The sequence below is a fragment of the Hydra vulgaris genome, chromosome 08 (genome assembly GCF_038396675.1).
Source record: "Hydra vulgaris chromosome 08, alternate assembly HydraT2T_AEP".
NCBI classification, from domain to species: Eukaryota; Metazoa; Cnidaria; class Hydrozoa; order Anthoathecata; family Hydridae; genus Hydra; species Hydra vulgaris.
Window position 1 is genome coordinate 66,150,001 of NC_088927.1, and position 20,000 is coordinate 66,170,000.

The following is a 20,000-nucleotide window of genomic DNA, read 5'->3' on the forward strand; positions in this document are numbered from 1 at the left end:
TAAGATTAAAATTTTATTGAATTTATGTAGTTCTTACTATTATGAGTTATTACTCTTTTAAGAAAGCTGTTTATAAGCAGAGTACATGCAAAACTTGTTTATAAGTAAGATACATACAAAATTTGTTCATAAACAAGGTACATACTAAACTTGTTCATAACAAGGTATACGCAAAACTTGTCTATTAGCAAAATGCATACAAAATTTTTTTTATAAGCACATACAAAAAAAAAACAACATAAATTTCACTCTATATAAAACTTTTTATTTTGAAAAAAAGTATAAATTAAGTTGAAAATTAAACCTCACAAGCTGCAACCAAAAATGCAAGAGTTTTGTTTATTTCATGATGTCAGATTTTTCTGGTAGTTGATAAAGAAATAAATTTAAATTATTTTACAACTTTAACAGTTCATGAAAATTTACATTTTATTAGTTACAAATAGTTAAGCAATAATGAAAACACAGAGTATTGCTACGTGTTGCAGTAAATTTTTAAATTCTGATTCACTTCCAACAAGGCTGCAAGCAACCACTATTAAGTTGGGAGTTATTAGAAGAAAAAATAAAATAGAGTTATCGAGCCAGTAAACATTTGACAGAGGACTTAAAAAGCTCTTGGTTGAATGAGTCAGGAAAACATGAAGATTGTAGAAACTTCCAAAGGGTTAAAGTGCTGGAAAAAAAACTAAACAAATGAAAGTTTTTAGAGTGTGCAAGGATGTGATTTTGCTGAATAACGAGTCAAGTGAGATTAAGTTTTGATTGATGGAACTAGAGATGGTAGCTCCTTTCAACAGCAATCATGATAGTATTGTAGAAAAGAGAAAGAGATGCAACCTTACGACTATGGGTTCAAGGCTCAAGCTTGTTAGACATAGCAGGTCTAACTACGTTTATAATGCGTTTTTGGACTTTGCTTAGAAAAAAAAGAGCGTCATTAGAAAAACCAGTCCAGATATGACGACAGTATTCCATAAAAGAATTTGTATTGATAGAGAATGGAATCAGGAGTAAGAAAATGGGAAGCATAATAAAGAGAAGCAAAGTTAGCAGTTGCTAATTTAGCTTTTCAATTGTATATATGGTTTCCATGAGAGGTCAGTTGTGAATGATAATCCAAGAAGACGTAAAGAAGCAAACTCAGTTAGAGGTTTGCCATTCATTAATATAGGAGTGTTAGGGTTAGTATTGTGGTATTTTTAGTATTGTGGTAGTTGTTTACAGTAAATAACTGAATTTTGTTGGAGTGAAAATTCACAAACCACTGCAAGTCCCAATCTGTTTCAGAAGTGAGGTCAGATTCAAGATTGGCTGTCTGTTCTAAGGGAATGAAAAGAAAATTCTTTTTGTCAAGACAGGAGTATAAAGTTGAGTCATCAGAAAAAAAGAGCTACTTTAGATGTAAAGTTGTCAGGAAGATCAATAATGTAGATGAGAAGCAAAAAAGGACCAAGGGTAGAACCTTAAGGTACCCAAGAAGTTACTGGATATGAAGAAGAGTGTTGGCTTTTGAGTATGACTTTAGTAAAGCGGTCAGAAAGAAATAATTTGATGATTTCAAAAATTTCAAAAATACACCATATGGAGAAGACTAGCATGTCAAATTTTTTCAAAAGCCTTAGATATGTTAAGAGCAATAGTCCTAGCCTCTCTGCCTCTGTCTAATGTGCAATAAAATCTTTTTAATGTCAGCCGTAGAGCGGGAGGATTAAAAATCGTTTGATTGTTTGACAGTACGTTATTTGTAGTTAATTAAAATAATTGTTTATTATCTTGTTCGCTTGTGTTTTAGCTTGTGTAGTCATATCACATTGTATTAAGTTGAAAATATTTAAGTTGTATTTTGCTCTGATCTTAATCTAGCCAATTTGGATCTAACCAATATTGTTCAAAATATTCCATTCCTATAGATATGAACACACTAGCTAAAACACAATCAAACAAAATATTCCATTCCTATAGATATGAACACACTAGCTAAAACACAATCAAACAAAATATTCCATTCCTATAGATATGAACACACTAGCTAAAACACAATCAAACAAAATATTCCATTCCTATAGATATGAACACACTAGCTAAAACACAATCAAACAAAATATTCCATTCCTATAGATATGAACACACTAGCTAAAACACAATCAAACAAAATATTCCATTCCTATAGATATGAACACACTAGCTAAAACACAATCAAACAAAATAATAAGCAGTGTATCTGTTGGATCTTGTTCAAAAATATGACTCTGTTCCTATAGATTATTTTTTAGTTTTAAATAAACAGAAATTAAAATCTATTGAAAGAAAAATTAGTAAGATATTTCAGATTAAGTGGCTCGAAAATAAGTATAATAAATTTTATCAAATATCTTGAAATCAAAATATCTTGAAATCAAAATAAATAAATATCTTGAAATCAAAGTTCAATTTGTTATTTAAGTCACATCTTCAAGGCTTTTGCATTAAAATAAAAAAATTGTATAGAATCTTGGATGTTGGCCAAAATTCTAACTCTGAGCTTCTATTTATCTTTATATTTTTCTTTTTTTGAATGTTTAAACGATTTTAAACTTTAATAAAGTGAATTTTATTAGTACTCTATTTATTACTATTACTACTGTTATTAAATTATTTTTAATAAAATTTATATTTGGTAATATTAGTGTAGTTATTATTGTATGTAATTGTTATTATTGCTACTATGATTTTATTATTATTATTACTATTATTGTTTCTATTTTTTCAGTTTTCAGTTTAGTTTTTTTAAACTTCTTAAGTTAAAAAATAAAAGTCTCTAATACCAATATGCATATGTATTGTTTGAAAAAGAAGTTTGGTGATTCAATGGTTCTTAAAAAATCAGTGATTTTGTAAAAAATGTGTATGTTAGCTATAAATAGTAAAAAACAATGAAGATGGTGAGCTTTTACAAAAATAAAATTACTTTGTTTTCAATCATTATTCACTTTATTTTTGATTGCTTATTTTTTTAATAATTTATACAGTTTATATTTATATTCACCACTTCCATGTCAGGTAGACATGAAATAGGTGAATATTCAACAACAAGATTTTAGATGATACTTGAGAGACTAAAAGAGCAGTAGGACTTGTTTTAAGTTGAAAAATTAAAATTACATCCTGTGTTAATGTAAACCCTGAATTGCTGAAATGCTGTTCTTTATAGTCATGGATGTGCTAGTTTTGGCAGTTGTTAGCAAAAAAATGTTGATGTTGTTAGAATTAGTAATCAGAACTTGAATTATGTAGTGAATAGTAGGTGGTCCCCCTGGAATCGCCAATTGTCAGAGGGGTGTTCTTATAATAGACCTCAGCACCTTATTCACTTTACTTTTCTTTTTTCTTTTTTTTTTATAATTTAAAATTTATTTTTATTATTGTCTAATTTTTTTTTCATTTTTGATATTGTTTTATTGTTATTCTTTTCATTTTCATACCATTGCTGGAATTTGGTGGTTTTATTAAAAAGTAAAATAAAATTATTTTCAATAAAGTTGCCTTACGTAGTTGATTATTTTTCAGAACGATGCATCAAATGTTGTTATAAAGTTAGCTAAATCTTTTACCAAAGAAAATCTAAAAGGTTTTGGAGCAGACTTTTTTGACACTATGACTCAATCATTTGTAAAATCAATATCTAACTTATTCCAGGCTAGTATAACCAATATAACTGCAGGTACAAAGTTCATTTTTTTAAAAGCTGATGATTTTTTTTCCATTATATTTATGCTTAAAACTTTTCTTTTTTTTTAGGTTTTTCAAATTATCCCAAATCTTCTGTACAAACATTTATACATTTAGTAATCATTTTAAAATATTCTACAATTAAATTTATAGTTTAACATAAAATAATAATAGTTAATAATAAAATTAATATTAATAATAACTTTGTTCGTAATAAGTTATAATTTATATTATTATGTTGATAATATTAACGATTAACCTCATAAGTTTAGAAAAATATAATTATATTTGAAGGAAAATCAAAAAATGGTACCTAACTTGTTACAGTCTATTGAAAACTATTTCATTGCTGTACAATTTTACAAAGTTTCAGGAGAAAATTCAACTGTTGGTCAAACAAATCAGTTTACCTTTGAGCTGAAAAAAAAAATTTTAAGTACTTTGAGCAACAATTCAATAGGTTCATTTGCAAAGAGTGGAGTTGCAATTAGTTCACAATTGCAAGTTAAAGATGATGAATACGGTTTTACGCTACCAGATTCCACTGATATGTTTAATGAATCAATTCAAAATATGCAAGTTTTAGTCAATGTAAGTTTTGTTTATTTTTGTTTTCATTTTTCTCATTAAAGCATCATTAAAAGTACACATCGAAAACTTCATCAAAACGTCATCAAAAGTATAAATGTAATAATGTTAAATATATATATATATATATATATATATATATATATATATATATATATATATATATATATATTCATTTATAAATATATATAATTAGAAAATGTTTTTCAGAACTTCAGAATTTGTATATAGTTGTATATATATATATATATATATATATATATATATTCTGAAACAAGTTGTAAATTCTCAAGGACTTTTACAAATAATACAAGTACTAATCTAAAGTAAATATCTTCAAATTTCTTTTTATTTCAATAAAGATGACAATAATAGTAGTAATTATCAGGTCTCGGCCAGAGTAAATGAGTGCAAGAGTGGAGTAATGCTCTCCTAAAATGAACATGTTGAGTCATGCAAGCTGCTCCTCTAAACAGATTTTTACAGAAGCTTTTGGTTTTTGCACAAGTATCTTTCCTAAAACAAACATGGTGAGCCATGTGAGCTGCTCCCTTAAACAACTTTTTATGGGAATTTTTGGTTTTTTGTGCAAGCTTTCTGTTTATTTATAAAAAAAAAAAAAAAAAAAAGCTTGTTAAATTTGATTTTACACTTATTACAAGTATATGCTTGCATGTTTTACTTTTTGAAATGTATTTTTATAAATGTTTAGTGTTGTATAGTGAATTTATGAAATAATATTTTTAAGTTAATTAAATCAATAAATTTAATTTTTTATATTTTAATTTTGTTTTTATTTTTTTATTTTAGAACTTAGGAACATTTAGTTAAAATAAGACAAAGGGTAACCCCTTTAAATCTATATAAATTGGAAAATAAAAAAATTGAAAATCAATCGAAAGTGATAGGAATAGGGATATTTTATATATTTTCAAAGGTAAAAATTTTTTTCCACTTATAAGAACACTTTTGATTAGCATATGAAACAGAGTATTTATCAACACTTTTTAGCCAATTCTTATTCTGCATCAAAAGTTTTAATTTTGTCTTCATTTTTCATATTCAACGATTGGTAAAAAATTTTTTGCTTGTGTACCACTAATTCACAAATTCAAAATTTTCTTGTTTGCTGATCTGTGTCAAAGTAAGCATATATAGCACAAAAAGAACCATAAAGATCAAAAAGAACCCCTTTGAATAGAATCAAATCTAAAATTGAAGTGAGTAAAAAAATATTGAAATAAAAGAACTTCTGTATCTTTGACAACAGAATGTTTTGATAACAAATACCGATAACTATTAGATCACTTCTTAAAGTCCTAAAGATTCTTGAAGTTTTCAAAGATTTGTATTTTTTAATGTTACTTAACTTTTTCTTTATACTCATTATATTTTAGGTTCAGTCATTCAGGTCTGATTCCATCATTCTTCAATTATTGTGTGATTTAACATACTTTGCTATATTTGTCACTCTAGTGACAATCTAGCTTCTGGGTTGAAATATTGAACAAAACGTTTTTGCACAAACTTGTACAAAGTTGTTGCTATTTGATATGTTATATTTAATTGAATTTAATTGAAGTTTGCACAAGTATTTATTAAATTGTAGCACTTTTCCATGTTTTATTTAATTAAAAAATAATATAAATTTCATATTAAGTTGTAAAAATTGTAAATATCCAAAATAAAATTTAAATGTAAAAATTTATCCAATCAAATGTTCTCTTTATTTTTAATTGTTATTATTTATTTTTTTTTGGTTCATAAAATGTCATTAAAATGAAATCATTTAATCTGGAATTGCTTTATTTTGAAGTTTTCAAATACTGCTTTAATTGTTTGATAGAACTTTTTTTTTTGAAGGTTTAATTTTTAGATCTAGGGATGTATCGCAATTCTGTGATTTTTAGTTCATTTCGATTCTGGCTTGAATAATAATTATTTGGCCGGAATGCCGCAGTTTGTTTTTTACCTTTATTTTTAAGACATGTGACACAACACAATTTACACAAACTGTGTAAATTAAATCAAAAAAAGGCTATTTGAACCCAGAACTAAAGCAAATATATATATATATATATATAATATAATATATAACTAAAAATATATAAAGAACTACAAATAACTAAAGAACTATAGGTTAACTTAGGTTATAAGTAAAAAGGTTATAGGTAAAAAGCACAAATTTCTAAACAAAAACAATGTAATTTTATTTGCAATAATCAATTATGTAAGGGTTTAAAATTGAAAATTTAAAAATATTGTGGTGCAAAAAGAGTTGCTCTTAATTTTTGGGTAACAAAACTCTTTTTTCATCAAAAATGTTACCTCTCTCTGAGAACCATCTGAATTTAAATTTTACTTAAATTTTAAATAGAAAAATGCCTAATAATAAATATTTCAATTCTAACCTAAATGGAAAAATAGAAAATGAAGAATTAATTTTAAATAAAAATCTTATGCAGGTTAAAACTTTTAAAACATAAAATTGCAAAAACAAATAAAAACAGCATATATTTAAATGAAACAAGAATCAAGTTAATAAAATGGGTTATATATATATATATATATATATATATATATATATATATATATATATATATATATATATATATATATATATATTATAGTTTATGAACATATATTATATAGCTGCAATGCTAAGGTGTAGGCTTTCACTTTAATCTTAAAGGTAAAAAATAACATATATTATATAATTCTTGTTCCGACTGGAATTCTGGTTGGAATTTTTATTGACAGTTCTGACAAATCCTCTTCTGACTAGATTTTGAAATTTCCATTGCGGCACACCCGTATTTAGAACCAAATAATATTTGTTTATCATTTGATGTACCATTTGATGATGTCCCATTTAATGTCGTTTTTTTTTTTTTTTTTCTACCACTCTTCAGAACTTTTGTTTCCAGGTTTTGACACTATCACTTACACAAGTTCTGATTTAAACAAAAAAATTTTATTTAAATAAAATTAACTTATTCATGGTATCTATAGAAATATCAAAAAATTGAAATTTTAAATTTTAAAAACTTCACATTTTTATGTTATTGTCATGTAAAATTACATTAAATTGGATTTAATGTGTTAAGGAAAAAATTTAAAAATGGTCTTTTTCTATTTTGGTTTTCTAGTCAAAAAAATTTTGAGTAAAAATAACATTCTATTGAATTTTTTAGTTTCAAATGTCATGAAGATCATTACTTTACTGAATTTTCAAAACTTTAAAAAAAAATAATAATAATAAATATTCAGGTTTAAAATTCTAGATAATAAATGTAATATAATAAAATTTTATTCAGAACCTCAGAATGAAAATCATGGTTTACACATGGGACACTAATCGCTCACAAAATATCTTTTCTGAAACACAAAGTCTTACATTTTATAACGTTGATGGTCTTTCAATACAAGTGAAAAATACCTCAAAACCAATTAACATTGCCATAAAAAATATTCCAGAAAAAATGAATGGGACAAATATATCTTTATCGATGCCAAATGATATACATCAAGTTAAGCTTCTTTTGAAATCAGATTGTAACTTGCTCATAAAGTTTTTGTTAAAAAATGATAAAAATAATTTAACCAATCTTATTGTTTATATTCAGTACGGAAAAATTGCAACAAAGCTTGATTATGATATTATGCTGAATATTTCCAATAACCAAGGTATTTTTATGACAAAAAATAGTTTACCTGTTTCAAATGCAAATCTTGGTGATACCGGAAAAGAAGCAAAAAATAATTTTTCAGGAGTTTCACAGAGAAATCAAGATGTTATTCTTTTTAATGACAGTTCATTAATATTGTGGAATTTCATGGAGTCAACATATGCTTTCCTAAACAAAACTGAGTTGCATTTATCTTTTTTATATGTTGGACCGATGCCTGATAAAAAATTAGATGTCAATCCATACACTTTTGATGAAGCAGAATCTACTGGGACATTTGACTATGAAATGAAATCATTTTGTGCTGAATGTAACTACTGGAGTGAAGATACTAATAGATGGATGTCTGATGGGTGTAAGGTATTTTAAAAAAATAGTTATTTCCAATTTATTAACAATTTATGTAACTAATTCCAAATATTTATTTTACCAATAGTAACAAAAATTTACAAATTTTGAAAATTACCTTTATACAAGATGTATAAAGGTAATTTTCTAATAAGTTAGTCTGAAATTTAAATAACCTTCTCTTAATTGAACCATTATAATGTCAAGCTTTCTTAAAACTTTTGTGACTGAAGACTTATTTAATAACAATAGTATATAACAATAACAATTTATTGTTGCATATAGATTATATAGGATATTATATAGAGCAAATATACATCAAGTAGTTAATAAATAGTATACAATAAAAATAATAATAATATTATAATAATAATATATCAATGCTGAAACAGAGATAATGTATCCCTGCAGAACCTATCACTAGGTTATTGCAGCCATTACCATAAACATAACCATACAAACAAAGCCATTTCTTTAGTAGGACAACCACAAAACACCAAACAAGCATTTAATTGTTAATGTCGCTGGCTACAATACTATTGTGAATGTAAATGTTAATAATCATATCTGGATGGCAAAAAAGCCTTAAATGAGTTTAATGATATTGCATTAGTATCTTCGGTTTTTAAGGCATTCCACCATTTCGCAGCTCTGTTTGTAATAAAATTAAATCTTGCTGGACAATTTTTTATTAGTTCAATATTCAATTTATGCCCTTGTCTACTTGTATAAATCCCAGGTTTATCATTAACTGGAAACATAAAATTTTCTCATACCCGTGAACAGTTATATACATTTTATCCAAACAAGTTTATCCAAACTGGTTAAATTCAAATATCTAAGGTGTTTTTGGTTCGATAAATTATTTAATTCTGAAGGGATTTTTGTTACTTTACGTTCTATATCTCCTGTCAGATCAAGACACCGTATTGCACTTGCATATTCTAAATGTGGTTGTATATATGACTTATACAAAATTTCTATCATTTGTACGTTTATTATGCTAACGGGTGATGCGGAAGTTATCGGACAAAATAAAAACGTCAATAACTTATTTATAAATAAAAAAACAAACTACTATTATATTTTTTTTAAATGAAGCATTTATCTTTTAATAAAAATATATTATTTTTTATATGAAAAAACACCACCATCTGCAATTGATCTCAATTTTGCTCTGACGCCTTTCATATGCGACTGTAAAAAGTTTAAATCAATTTCTTGTAGTTTTAGTTTAATGCGATCAATCAAAACTTGCTCTGTTGAAGCTTGCCAATCTCGCTCGTAAACCTTCTGTGCCAAATGTCCCCAAAAATTTTCAATTGGTCGTGCTTGAGGCACATTTGGGGGATTGGATTCTTTATCAACGTAATAGACATATTGGTCCATCCAATTCAGAGAATCTTTAGAATAATGAGAACTTGCTAAATCTGGCCAAAATAAATAGTTAAAGTCTCCATGATACATGATACTTGTGAATAAATGGAAGAAGTCGTTTTTCTAAACATTCATTAATATAGATTGATTAATTGATCGCTACAGCCTTGGAAGTGCGAAACAATGGCTCGGTCAGATATGGCTATCCACATTATTAATTTTTTTAGAAATTTCTCTTTTCCTATAAAACGAACACTTTCTGGGCATGTCTTTTTGTTGTTTGTGTAGTATCCAGAATTTCCAGGCATGTTGCAAAACAAAAGTATTTTTCGTCATCGATGACTAGAAGCGATTTTGTGTGATAGATTTGGTTAACTAGTTTCCTGCTTCTTTTCTTTGCCTTTATTTGTTGTTCTATAGTGTATTTTGGAGTGTTTTCACGTTTTCTATATTTAATATTCATTTTTTTTAACTGACGACCAATTGTCGATTGATTTACACCGAATTTAATACCTATTTTTCTCTGACTGACCCCTTTTCGATTGTTGACAAGTCTTGTTAATTCGGCTTTCTTTTCTCTATTCCAGGATGTCGGACGACCAGGGTGCTTTCTATCAGAAAACAATTGAACAGTTTCAAGTCTTTTAAGGTTATCATATATTGTACTTCGAGCAAATCCTTCCTTTTCAAAATGATTTACGATTTTTTTTTTTTTTATATTAGGTTTATTTACAAAAAACATTTTTAGTCGCTTTCGAAAAGATTCTCGTTTAGATGCATTTAACCTCATTTTAAATAATTGTGTTTCAAATAATAAAGTTTATATTTTATTGAACGTTTATGCCTACGCCTAAAACCACAAAAACTAATTATTATGCTCAAATAATGAAATTAGGATTTGTCCAATAACTTCCGCATCACCTGTTAAATGCTCTTTTTATCAGATCAATTATGGCATTTGCTTTATTACATGCGTTTAACACTTGTGTTTTCCATTTCAAATCCGATCTTATTGTGATTCCTAAATCTCTTTCTTCATTCAACGATTCTAAGACTAGTTGTGTGTCATCCACTTTATTTATGCTATAATGGTACATTTAATTCTGTTTGCCAATGTGCATGAATTTACAGTTGTTGATGTTTAAGTTAATTAACCAGTCTTTACACCACTTTAAAACATTATTAATATTGCCTTGTAATGATAAACATTGTGTCAAATTATTTACTTCAGCTATTATCTTTAAATCATCAGCATAAAATTTTGAATTATTTGAGATGAGAGAAGCAGATACTCTTGTAGGGATCTAGTTTTAATAATTGTTGGTATACGTTTAACACAGTAAAAGTTGGTATTGGACAATTTTTATCTGTTTGAATAGGAAAATTTGGCATTTCATTGTTTTTTTGTTGTAAAAATACTGATTTAAATTGATTATTTAATTAGTTGACAAACCTGTTAGTTAATGACTCACCATCTTGATTATTTAGTCTCCTAATATAACCATGAAATAATTGCTGTTGTTTAACATACAAGTAGAATTGTTTTGGCTTATATTTAAAGTTTTTATATATTGTACTTCATATTTCCTTATTGGTAACATTATTTCTTTTTCAACTTCTTTTTAAATAACTTATACTGTTGCATTTGTGGTTCAAATTTCCAACCAGAATTTCTATTAAGCCTCCATAAAGTATTTTTACTCTTAAATAGTGATTTGAGCTCATTAGATAGCCATTTTAAATTTTGTTTATATAGACTTGTGCTAATGACTGGTATATATTTATTACATGCAGATGTATAACAATCCATAAATCTTTTATAAGATATTTCAATATTACGCTCATTGAAAACTTTTTCCCATTCAATTTGTGATAAATATTTGTCAATTTGTTTATAACTACTTTGTTTATAATTGAAATGAACATTTGATAAATTTGATCGGTTTTTATCATTTAAATAAAAGTTCCATGTTAAAACTAAATGATTTATTTTTTCCTCTGATTGGCTTGTTGCAATTGATATTGAAATCTCTAACTGACTCAAACAATTAGATCTAGAACACTTGTTAAAATACCTTCACTGAGCTGAAATGTTGGTTTAGTACAAATTGATGCAGTTCTAAGTCTAAAAATGTCAGCAAAAATATGAGCATCTGAATGATCAGGTCCTGATATTGATACTATATCATTGTAATCCCTTGTTATTTCTGGATAATTAAAATCACCACACACAAGTATGCTTGAATAGATTTTGGTTAACAGCTTGAGGCTAATTTCATCGATTCATTGATTTGATTTGATTCGATTAAGTTATATGGAGGATGATAAATGCATCCTAATAAAATTTTTTCTTTACCAATTACTAGTTCACACCAAATTTGTTTGATTAGGTTCAATAGACCAGTTATGGAAACTTCAGAGCATGATAGATGATTTTTAACATACATTATTATGCCTCCACTACATTTTTCTACAGACTGATTTTTTCTAAATGATGTAAAACCCTTCAAGTATGTTAACGACTGTAGTGTCCACCATGTTTCTGTTTCAAAAATAATATCTGGATCATCGTTTTGTATACCTGATTCAAATAAGAACCATTTATTGTTGAGTGAAGTTGCATTTGTGTACCAACATTTTATCGAATCATACTGATATTTTTGTAATTGGATATTGAAGAGCTCAACATTATTGACATTTGTAACATTAACTTCTATAGTATTCTGATTTAATATAATTTGATGATCGCTTTCAAATGAAAGATCAAAAGAATTGGTTAACTTCAATAAAGGATTTTAAATACACAATTTATTTCAAAGGTGGAAAATGTATTCGCATTTAGTGATTGCTATTGAGTCTTTTTTAACTTAACAACCTTATCAGATCTAATACCATAGTAAAAATCTGGATATTGCTGCTATTTTCATTTTTGCAATTATCCCTCAATTGCTTTTATAAAATTCCCTGTGCATCTGTTAAATCTGGATTTATAAATATGTTTTGAAAGTCAATACTTTCCTTTAGTTTTCTTGCATTCTTTAAAATTAGATTAGATGTTTCTCAACTACCAAACTCAACAATTACCGGTGGTGGTTTGCCTAAATCTTTAGATCTTAATCATATGATTCTGTTGGTTTGAATAAACTGTTAAACTCAAATCTTTGAGTTTCACAGAAAAATTCATTTTTCTACCCAATATAGATTTTTTGATATAGTATTTAACATAACATATGAAATGCATATATATTTATTGAGACATTTACATAGATGTGTCCTTCCTTAATGTTTTAACAAATAATTTCTAAACCAGTAAGAAGAAAAAGGAATCTTTATAAAATCCAAAGTCATTCAGTTAAATAAATTAATATTACTAACAATAATACTTCAATGTAAAAAATTTTAAATAATATATTTTAGCTTGATGTAGCAAGCACACGTTTTTCTATCACAAAGTGTAAATGTACTCATTTAACTGCATTTGGTGGATTTTTTGTTGCCCCAAACCCTCTATTTATGCCCACCTTTGCTTTGTTCAAAAAGGGGTATGCTCTAACTGTAACTGTTGCAGTTGTCATTCTCATGTGGCTCGTCGGGTTGGTACTCTGCAGAAGAATGGATAAAAAAGATCTTAATAAGGTAAAAAATTTATTTGTATTTTATGAAATAAATATAAAGCAGTATTTGCTGTATGATTGTAAAGCTGCAGAAAATATATAACTTGCGAGATATTGATAAACTCAAGAAAATTAATAAACAGCAGAAAAAAGCTAAAAAAAATTATTGAAGGAATTTGTTAAACTGCAGGAGATCATTAGCATTATTTTATTCTCCTTGTTTTCAGATTTGCACAGTTTAGGCATTTATGATTACATCTAGAAAATAATTAATAACATAATAAAATTTTTTATAATAACTAGAGAAGATAACAATTGTAACCATGTTATTAAAAATGGTAAAGAAAGTAGAGATAAAAAAAGAAAGTTAAATTTAATAAGTTGCACACTTGTCATTTAATAAAATTCAATTCATTACAAGTGTAAGTAATGAAGTGAATAAAATTCACTTCATTTCTTACATTTTCATGAAGCTTCTATAAAAGCATTTGAAATTTATAAATAACAAATAAATATACCTTATATACAAATAAATATGAATATAACATTTTTTTTTTTTTTTTAATATCTTTGCTTACAATAAGGCTGCAAGCAACCACTAAAGTTGCAAGTTACTGGAAGAGAAAAGATGAAGATTGTAAAGCAAGATAACTATTGGCGGACAACTTAAAGGATTGAAAATTATATGAATCAGAAAAGCAAGACAAAGGAAGCGAATTCCAAAGAACTGATCTTCGAGGAAAAAAACTAGATGAATAAGAGTTTTTGGAGCACTTAGGAACAGTCGCAGAAAAATAATGAGACTTACTTAAAGACGAGTAACACGAGAATGAATTTTAGTAGATGGCACAAGAGACGCTAGCTCTTTAGAGCAGTGCTCATTATAGTATTTGTAGAAAAGAGAAAGAGCAGCAACATTACGATGATGTGATAATGGTTGGAGGTTAGCTGCAAGAGCAGGTCCAATTATGTTTACAATGCATTTTTGCACCTTGTCTAAAAGAGAAAGGGTATGATTAGAAGATCTGCCCCAAAAATGGCAACAGTATTCCATACAAGGCCGGATTTGAGATTTATAGAGATAGAGAATAGAATCCGGAGTAAGAAAGTGTCGAGCTTGATAAAGAGATACAACCTTAGCAGATGCTAATTTTGCAATGGATTTGATATATGGTTTTCAAGAAAGATCAGAAGTAAGAGTTAATCCTAGAAGATGAAGGGTAGATGACTCATCGAGTACATTACCATTCATAAAATAAAGGAAGATCTAAATTATTGCAATAACGATCGGATGAAAAAAATTAGGTTTTATCTAAATTAAAGTTCACTAGCCACTGTGAGCCCCATGCTTTAACAGAAGTGAGATCCTTTTCAAGATCAAATGCTCCCTCCAAGCAATCAGAAAGTGTTGACTTCCTGTCATGACAAGAATAAATGGTAGTATCATCAGCAAACAATGTCACCTTAGATGTCAGGATGTCTGGAAGAACGTTAATGTAAATTAAAAAGAGGACCAAGGATTAAATCTTACGTTACAGAATAAGCAGAAGAGTGCTGTCGATTGAGGGCAATTACTTTTTATACAATTACTTTTTATTATCTTTTATAATACAATTGGAAAGAAAGGATTCAATAATCATAAAGATACATCGTAAGAAGAAAACTTATGGAGAAGATACATCGTAAGAAAAACAGATACATCGTAAGAAGAAACTTATGGAGAAGACCAGCATGCCAAACTTTATCAAAAGCTTTTGAAATGTCAAGAGTGATGGCCTTAACCTCTCCACCTTTATCTAATGCACAATAAAACCTATCAGTTATTACTGTTAGCAAATCAGCTGTAGAACGAGAAGATCGAAATCCATATTTATGATCAGAAAGTAAGTTACTAAATTCAAGATAAGAGATTAAGTGTTTGCTAATTAAAGACTCAAAAACCTTGCTTATGATAGGAAAAAGGCAAATGGGACGGTAGTTAGACAAATCCGATTGCTCTCCAGAATTTTTGAAAACAGGGATAAAAGATGCCGCTTTCCAACAGGCTGGAAAACAAGACTCTGATAAGCACTTTTTGAATAGTTTTAAAAGTATAGATGACAGCTTCGGAGAACACTTCTGCAAGACAATAACAGGTATGTTGTCCAGGCCACAAGCTGTAGAAAAGTCTAAGCAGTTAATCACTTTAAATACAGAAGCTAGAGTTATACGAATGTTAAGTAATGGATCAATCTGTTTGACAGCTATATCAGGTAGAACGCAACTAGTGGAATTAAGAGATAATATTGATGAAAAGTTCTTAGCAAATAATTCATCTTTGTCTTTAGGTGAGGTGACAAAGTCTGAACCATATAAGAGAGGTGGAATTACAGATTTGCCCTTAATATTGATACTATTAAAGATTCCCCAGAAGTCACAAGAGCCTAATATTTGTTATAAAATACAAGATCTCATGACCTGAGAATGGTGGGCTTTAGCGTTAGGCAAAACCTTTTTAAGGTGGTTTCTAGCACTAATAAAGAGACGCCTGTTTTCTGGAGAATTGTTTTGCTGGTAGATATGGAAGTAACAGTTTTGATTGGCAATTGCTGCGGCACAATGTGAGGAAAACCATGGAGAAGAGTGAGGCCTGACCTGGAATTGTAGAGAGGGAATAAAAGATTCCATGCCAGCCTGAATCCACAAAGATATGTAAGAAGCAGATTTGTCAAAAGGAAGATGAAAGATTTTTACCCAAGGGCCATCACTTAGAAAATCACAGAAAGAGTCCCAGTCCTCTTTAAGGTAGTTTAGGAGGTACAATGTTAGGGAGATTCAGATAAAGAAGAAGAATGAGATAATAGTTTTAGAGAGATCAAACTGTGATGAAAAGCATCTAAGGTTGAATGTGGAGAAACTGAGCACTGACTAGGATCAGAAACAAGACATAAGTCGATTAGAGAAGGTAAATGATTCGGGTTGTCAGAAAAGCGAGTTGGGAAGTTGACTATTTGTGTTAGGGATTGTGAAAGCTAAAGGTTGTGGGCTTTAATGTCTGCAGAGTCAATGACGCTAGAGCCAAGCCGTTCAGTGTGATGAGCTTTAAAGTCACCGACAACAAAAATATTGGCTGATGGGTAAAGAGATAGGGCTTGGTCTGTATGATCAAAAATAACATCAAAAAGAGTACATTCTTGAAATGAAGGAGAGCGATATAGAGCAAAGAGAAAGGCGATAGAATGCTTAATGAAAGCACATAAAAGAATAATCTGTGGATTCAAACCTGACAGTTTCAAACTTAATTTCCCGACAAATGGGTGAATTCTTACGAATGTAAATGCCTAGACCAAGTATATGGCTATTAGAGTTTTTATGATTCAAAGGAATATAACCATCAAAACTAAGATCACAAGATGAGACAGCTGAATTCAAATTAGTATCATAAAAAGCAAGTAGGTCTGGTGAACTTTGCAAGAGATAAGACTCAACAGAAGGAAAGTTTCTTCGAAGACCACGAATATTAGTGAATGATAGGTTTAGAGAACTTGGTGATGATGATGGTTTTTTGTGTTTTTTAGTTTTAGGTACTTTATTCATTTTTAAGTTTATTAAAGAACTTGACTCAAAGCATAGATAGTGCTCAGTACACTGTTTAATAGCTCTAGCAATTGCCTCATTAATATTAACAAACCCTAATTTGTAAGAAAGGGTTCCAAATGTGGCCTTAGCAATGCACACCAAAAATGCAAACAGAAACACTTTCCATGGGCAATATGGCACTATTAATACTTTGATTTTTTTCAGCTGTTGATGGAATCAGCCGTTCTCAGACCTACCACAGAGTTTTGGAAACCTGACTACCAGTTGGCCTCAGAACCATAAAACTGAGTTTTAGAGCTTTACCCTCATTAGGAGATAATAAAATGAGTTGCTTAGTCATAAAAACAAAGACACAAACATAACCCATGCATTGAGTCAAGAAGATTGAGCATTCAACATCCTAAACTGGAAACAATGTATTAAAAGTAGATCTGCGCCAGCCTAATAGATGAGGAAGGGGTGCGAGGCTGGTCAACAGGTAGATTCTGTTTACCATTAAAGTCTTTGCCAAGGAGGCCTTTTACAAGACAGTAGCCGGGTGCATTTAACATCTGCCCAAGATGAGTATTTTTATTGAGACACCATCTCTAGCCTTTACTCAACCAAGTGCCTTGAGGCAGTGGGTGTTTTAAGTTGGAGTTGGCATCTCCTAGCCTTTGCCTAAAATGCCATATCCTACAAGGCAGTAGGGCATAACATATTAATATTAAAATTTATAAGTATTTACATTAACATAAAATTATCAATGGAGTTTTTTAAACTTTGAATTTAAAAAAGCATATAAACATAAATAAAAAGTACATACATACATACATACATACATACATACATACATACATACATATATACATACATATATACATACATATATACGTACTTATATGCATGCATGCATGCATCCATACATTCATACATAATTACATATATACATACATGAATATGTACATATTTCTTATATTATATATATTTAGATATATATAACAGGGCTCGTGATGAAGCGAGCGCGATCGTGCTCCGCTCATAAAACGCGCCCGTAAACGGTATTTTCAAACGTTCTAGGTGCAATAAACAATGCCCCTTCAGCTTTTAACAAGCGTATAAAATAACGCTCGTCCAATAGGTTGGAATTTTTTTTTTTTATTTCATAAAATATTTAAAAAAGATTTTTTATTAAAGATATTTTATTATCAAAGCACTAATATAAAAAGCACTACGTTGTTCTCTTTTGCACTAACGTAATGAATGAGCAGTTTGAAGTCGTTAATAGTCACTAATTTCAATAATGGAATGCGCACATGGAAACACAATGTGAATACAAAAATGCGCATATAAAAAAAGAATAGAATATTAGAAAACCATTATAAGGAAATTGAAACTGCAAAGTATTTTTAATCTTGTGAAAATATCAAATAAGATTTATTTGATTTATTGTTTGTAATATTCCACACATCGTTTATAATAAAAATAAGTATTAATAATAGAGTAATTTTTAAAATTAGTTTTTGTTCATAGTATAGATTTTTTAATAACTATTATTTATTTTAACTCAAATTTGAAACGATTCTGTTGTTTAGAATGTTCGCAATCAAGGACATTCGAAAAGGAAACAAAGTAATGATGTCAACATATATTAAATGGAAAGCTATTATTCTTATTTATTATTATTTTAAATTATTCTTGTGTTATTTTTTTAAGATAAAAAAAACGTAATTTAAAAAAGAAATTTTAGAAAAAAATTAAATAACTAGTTTAAATAAAAAATATCAAGAAATATAAAAACCATAATCCGTTAATTAAGTTTACAGCGTAACATTATAAAAAACCTATATCAAAACAACAAAGCAAAACTAAGTCACTAAATTATTCTTCAATTCTAAATCATTAAGAAGTTGCGTTTTTGTTTGATATTATTTTTTTATAACATAAACAGTTAAAAATAAAATCGCGATCTGACAATATACAAGAAGTTTGGAAGTATAAAAATCTACTTCGTTGAAGTAGTTTCATGAGTGTGATACTAATTCAAACATTTTTTGATGAAAGAATTATGTAACAAATAAAAAAAGGTATAAAAAATAAAAAGCTTTTTATGAGCATCGTCTTCAGCAATTTTCATGATCGCGCTCGCTGACGTTATCTCGAGCGCACATAATCACGCTCAATGAAAACATATTCTAATTTTACGACCGCGATATAACACGCTTGACGATTTTCATCATCACAAGCCCTGATATAATATAATAATACAAAAAAATATATACTTTGTTTAATTTTAAATTTATGACAATTATTTGAAAAAATATTTTTTTGCAATGAATCCTAATATTTTATGTTATCTTTTTTCTTAAAGAATTGTTTTCAGTTTGTTTTTTTTGAAAAAAAAACTGTTTAAAATAAAAAGAAACCAATATGTTATGAGTCAGAAGAAATTTACTTCACTTTTTTTGAATAATTGTTTTTAGAACCAGTTTAAAAGAATATTTTAAATTTTTCCATAATGCATTATTTATTTTATGCATAATTTATGGAACCTTGTGGCAGAGTTAAAGAACTTTTATATTATTTTCTTTTTTTTCTGTATTACCTTTTTCTATCCTATTTATATGTATTTATCTTTTTTATAAATGTTGGTATATATAGGTTGGTGTTTGTCCACTTCTTGATAACCAATATGGTGATACTTATCTATATCAAATAATAGTAAATACAGGTAGTCGAAGAAATGCTGGTACAAAGTCTAACATATTTTTTACTGTTGTTGGTATGAATTGAATTCTTTTAGTTGGATATATTCTTATCAAGTTTTAATTTTTATAGCATAGCATAATATAACTCCATATTGATTTTTGTATGTATATATCAAATTATGTATTGCTGAATTTAATGCTCATTCCTGCATGTTTACACAGAACTCGCTGCAGCCATTACACCCATGTTAATGATAAGAAAGAGTTGCAACTTCCTTAGTGGTCAAAGTGATTAACTCGCTGCTCTTCCAAAATGTAACAAATCTTTTCACTTTAAGTGGTTCAAAACTTTTCACTTGAACAATCAATTTTTTTTTTTGATTATTTACAATTTCCTAAAATACAAA

The 20,000-nt window shown here is 28.1% G+C and overlaps 1 protein-coding gene across 7 annotated transcripts in view; it reads left to right on the plus strand.

Moving 5' to 3' along the window:
* The window catches only part of LOC105848477 (uncharacterized), a 190,151-nt gene that overhangs the window by 113,514 nt on the left and 56,637 nt on the right, over nucleotides 1–20,000 (plus strand). For all 7 annotated transcript variants that reach the window (XM_065804192.1, XM_065804194.1, XM_065804191.1 and 4 more), the window contains 6 exons: nucleotides 3,550–3,703; nucleotides 3,781–3,827; nucleotides 4,006–4,302; nucleotides 7,617–8,348; nucleotides 13,131–13,349; nucleotides 19,547–19,667. In XM_065804192.1, coding sequence (XP_065660264.1) covers nucleotides 3,550–3,703; nucleotides 3,781–3,827; nucleotides 4,006–4,302; nucleotides 7,617–8,348; nucleotides 13,131–13,349; nucleotides 19,547–19,667 — 1,570 coding nt within the window. The remainder of the gene's footprint in view (nucleotides 1–3,549; nucleotides 3,704–3,780; nucleotides 3,828–4,005; nucleotides 4,303–7,616; nucleotides 8,349–13,130; nucleotides 13,350–19,546; nucleotides 19,668–20,000) is intronic.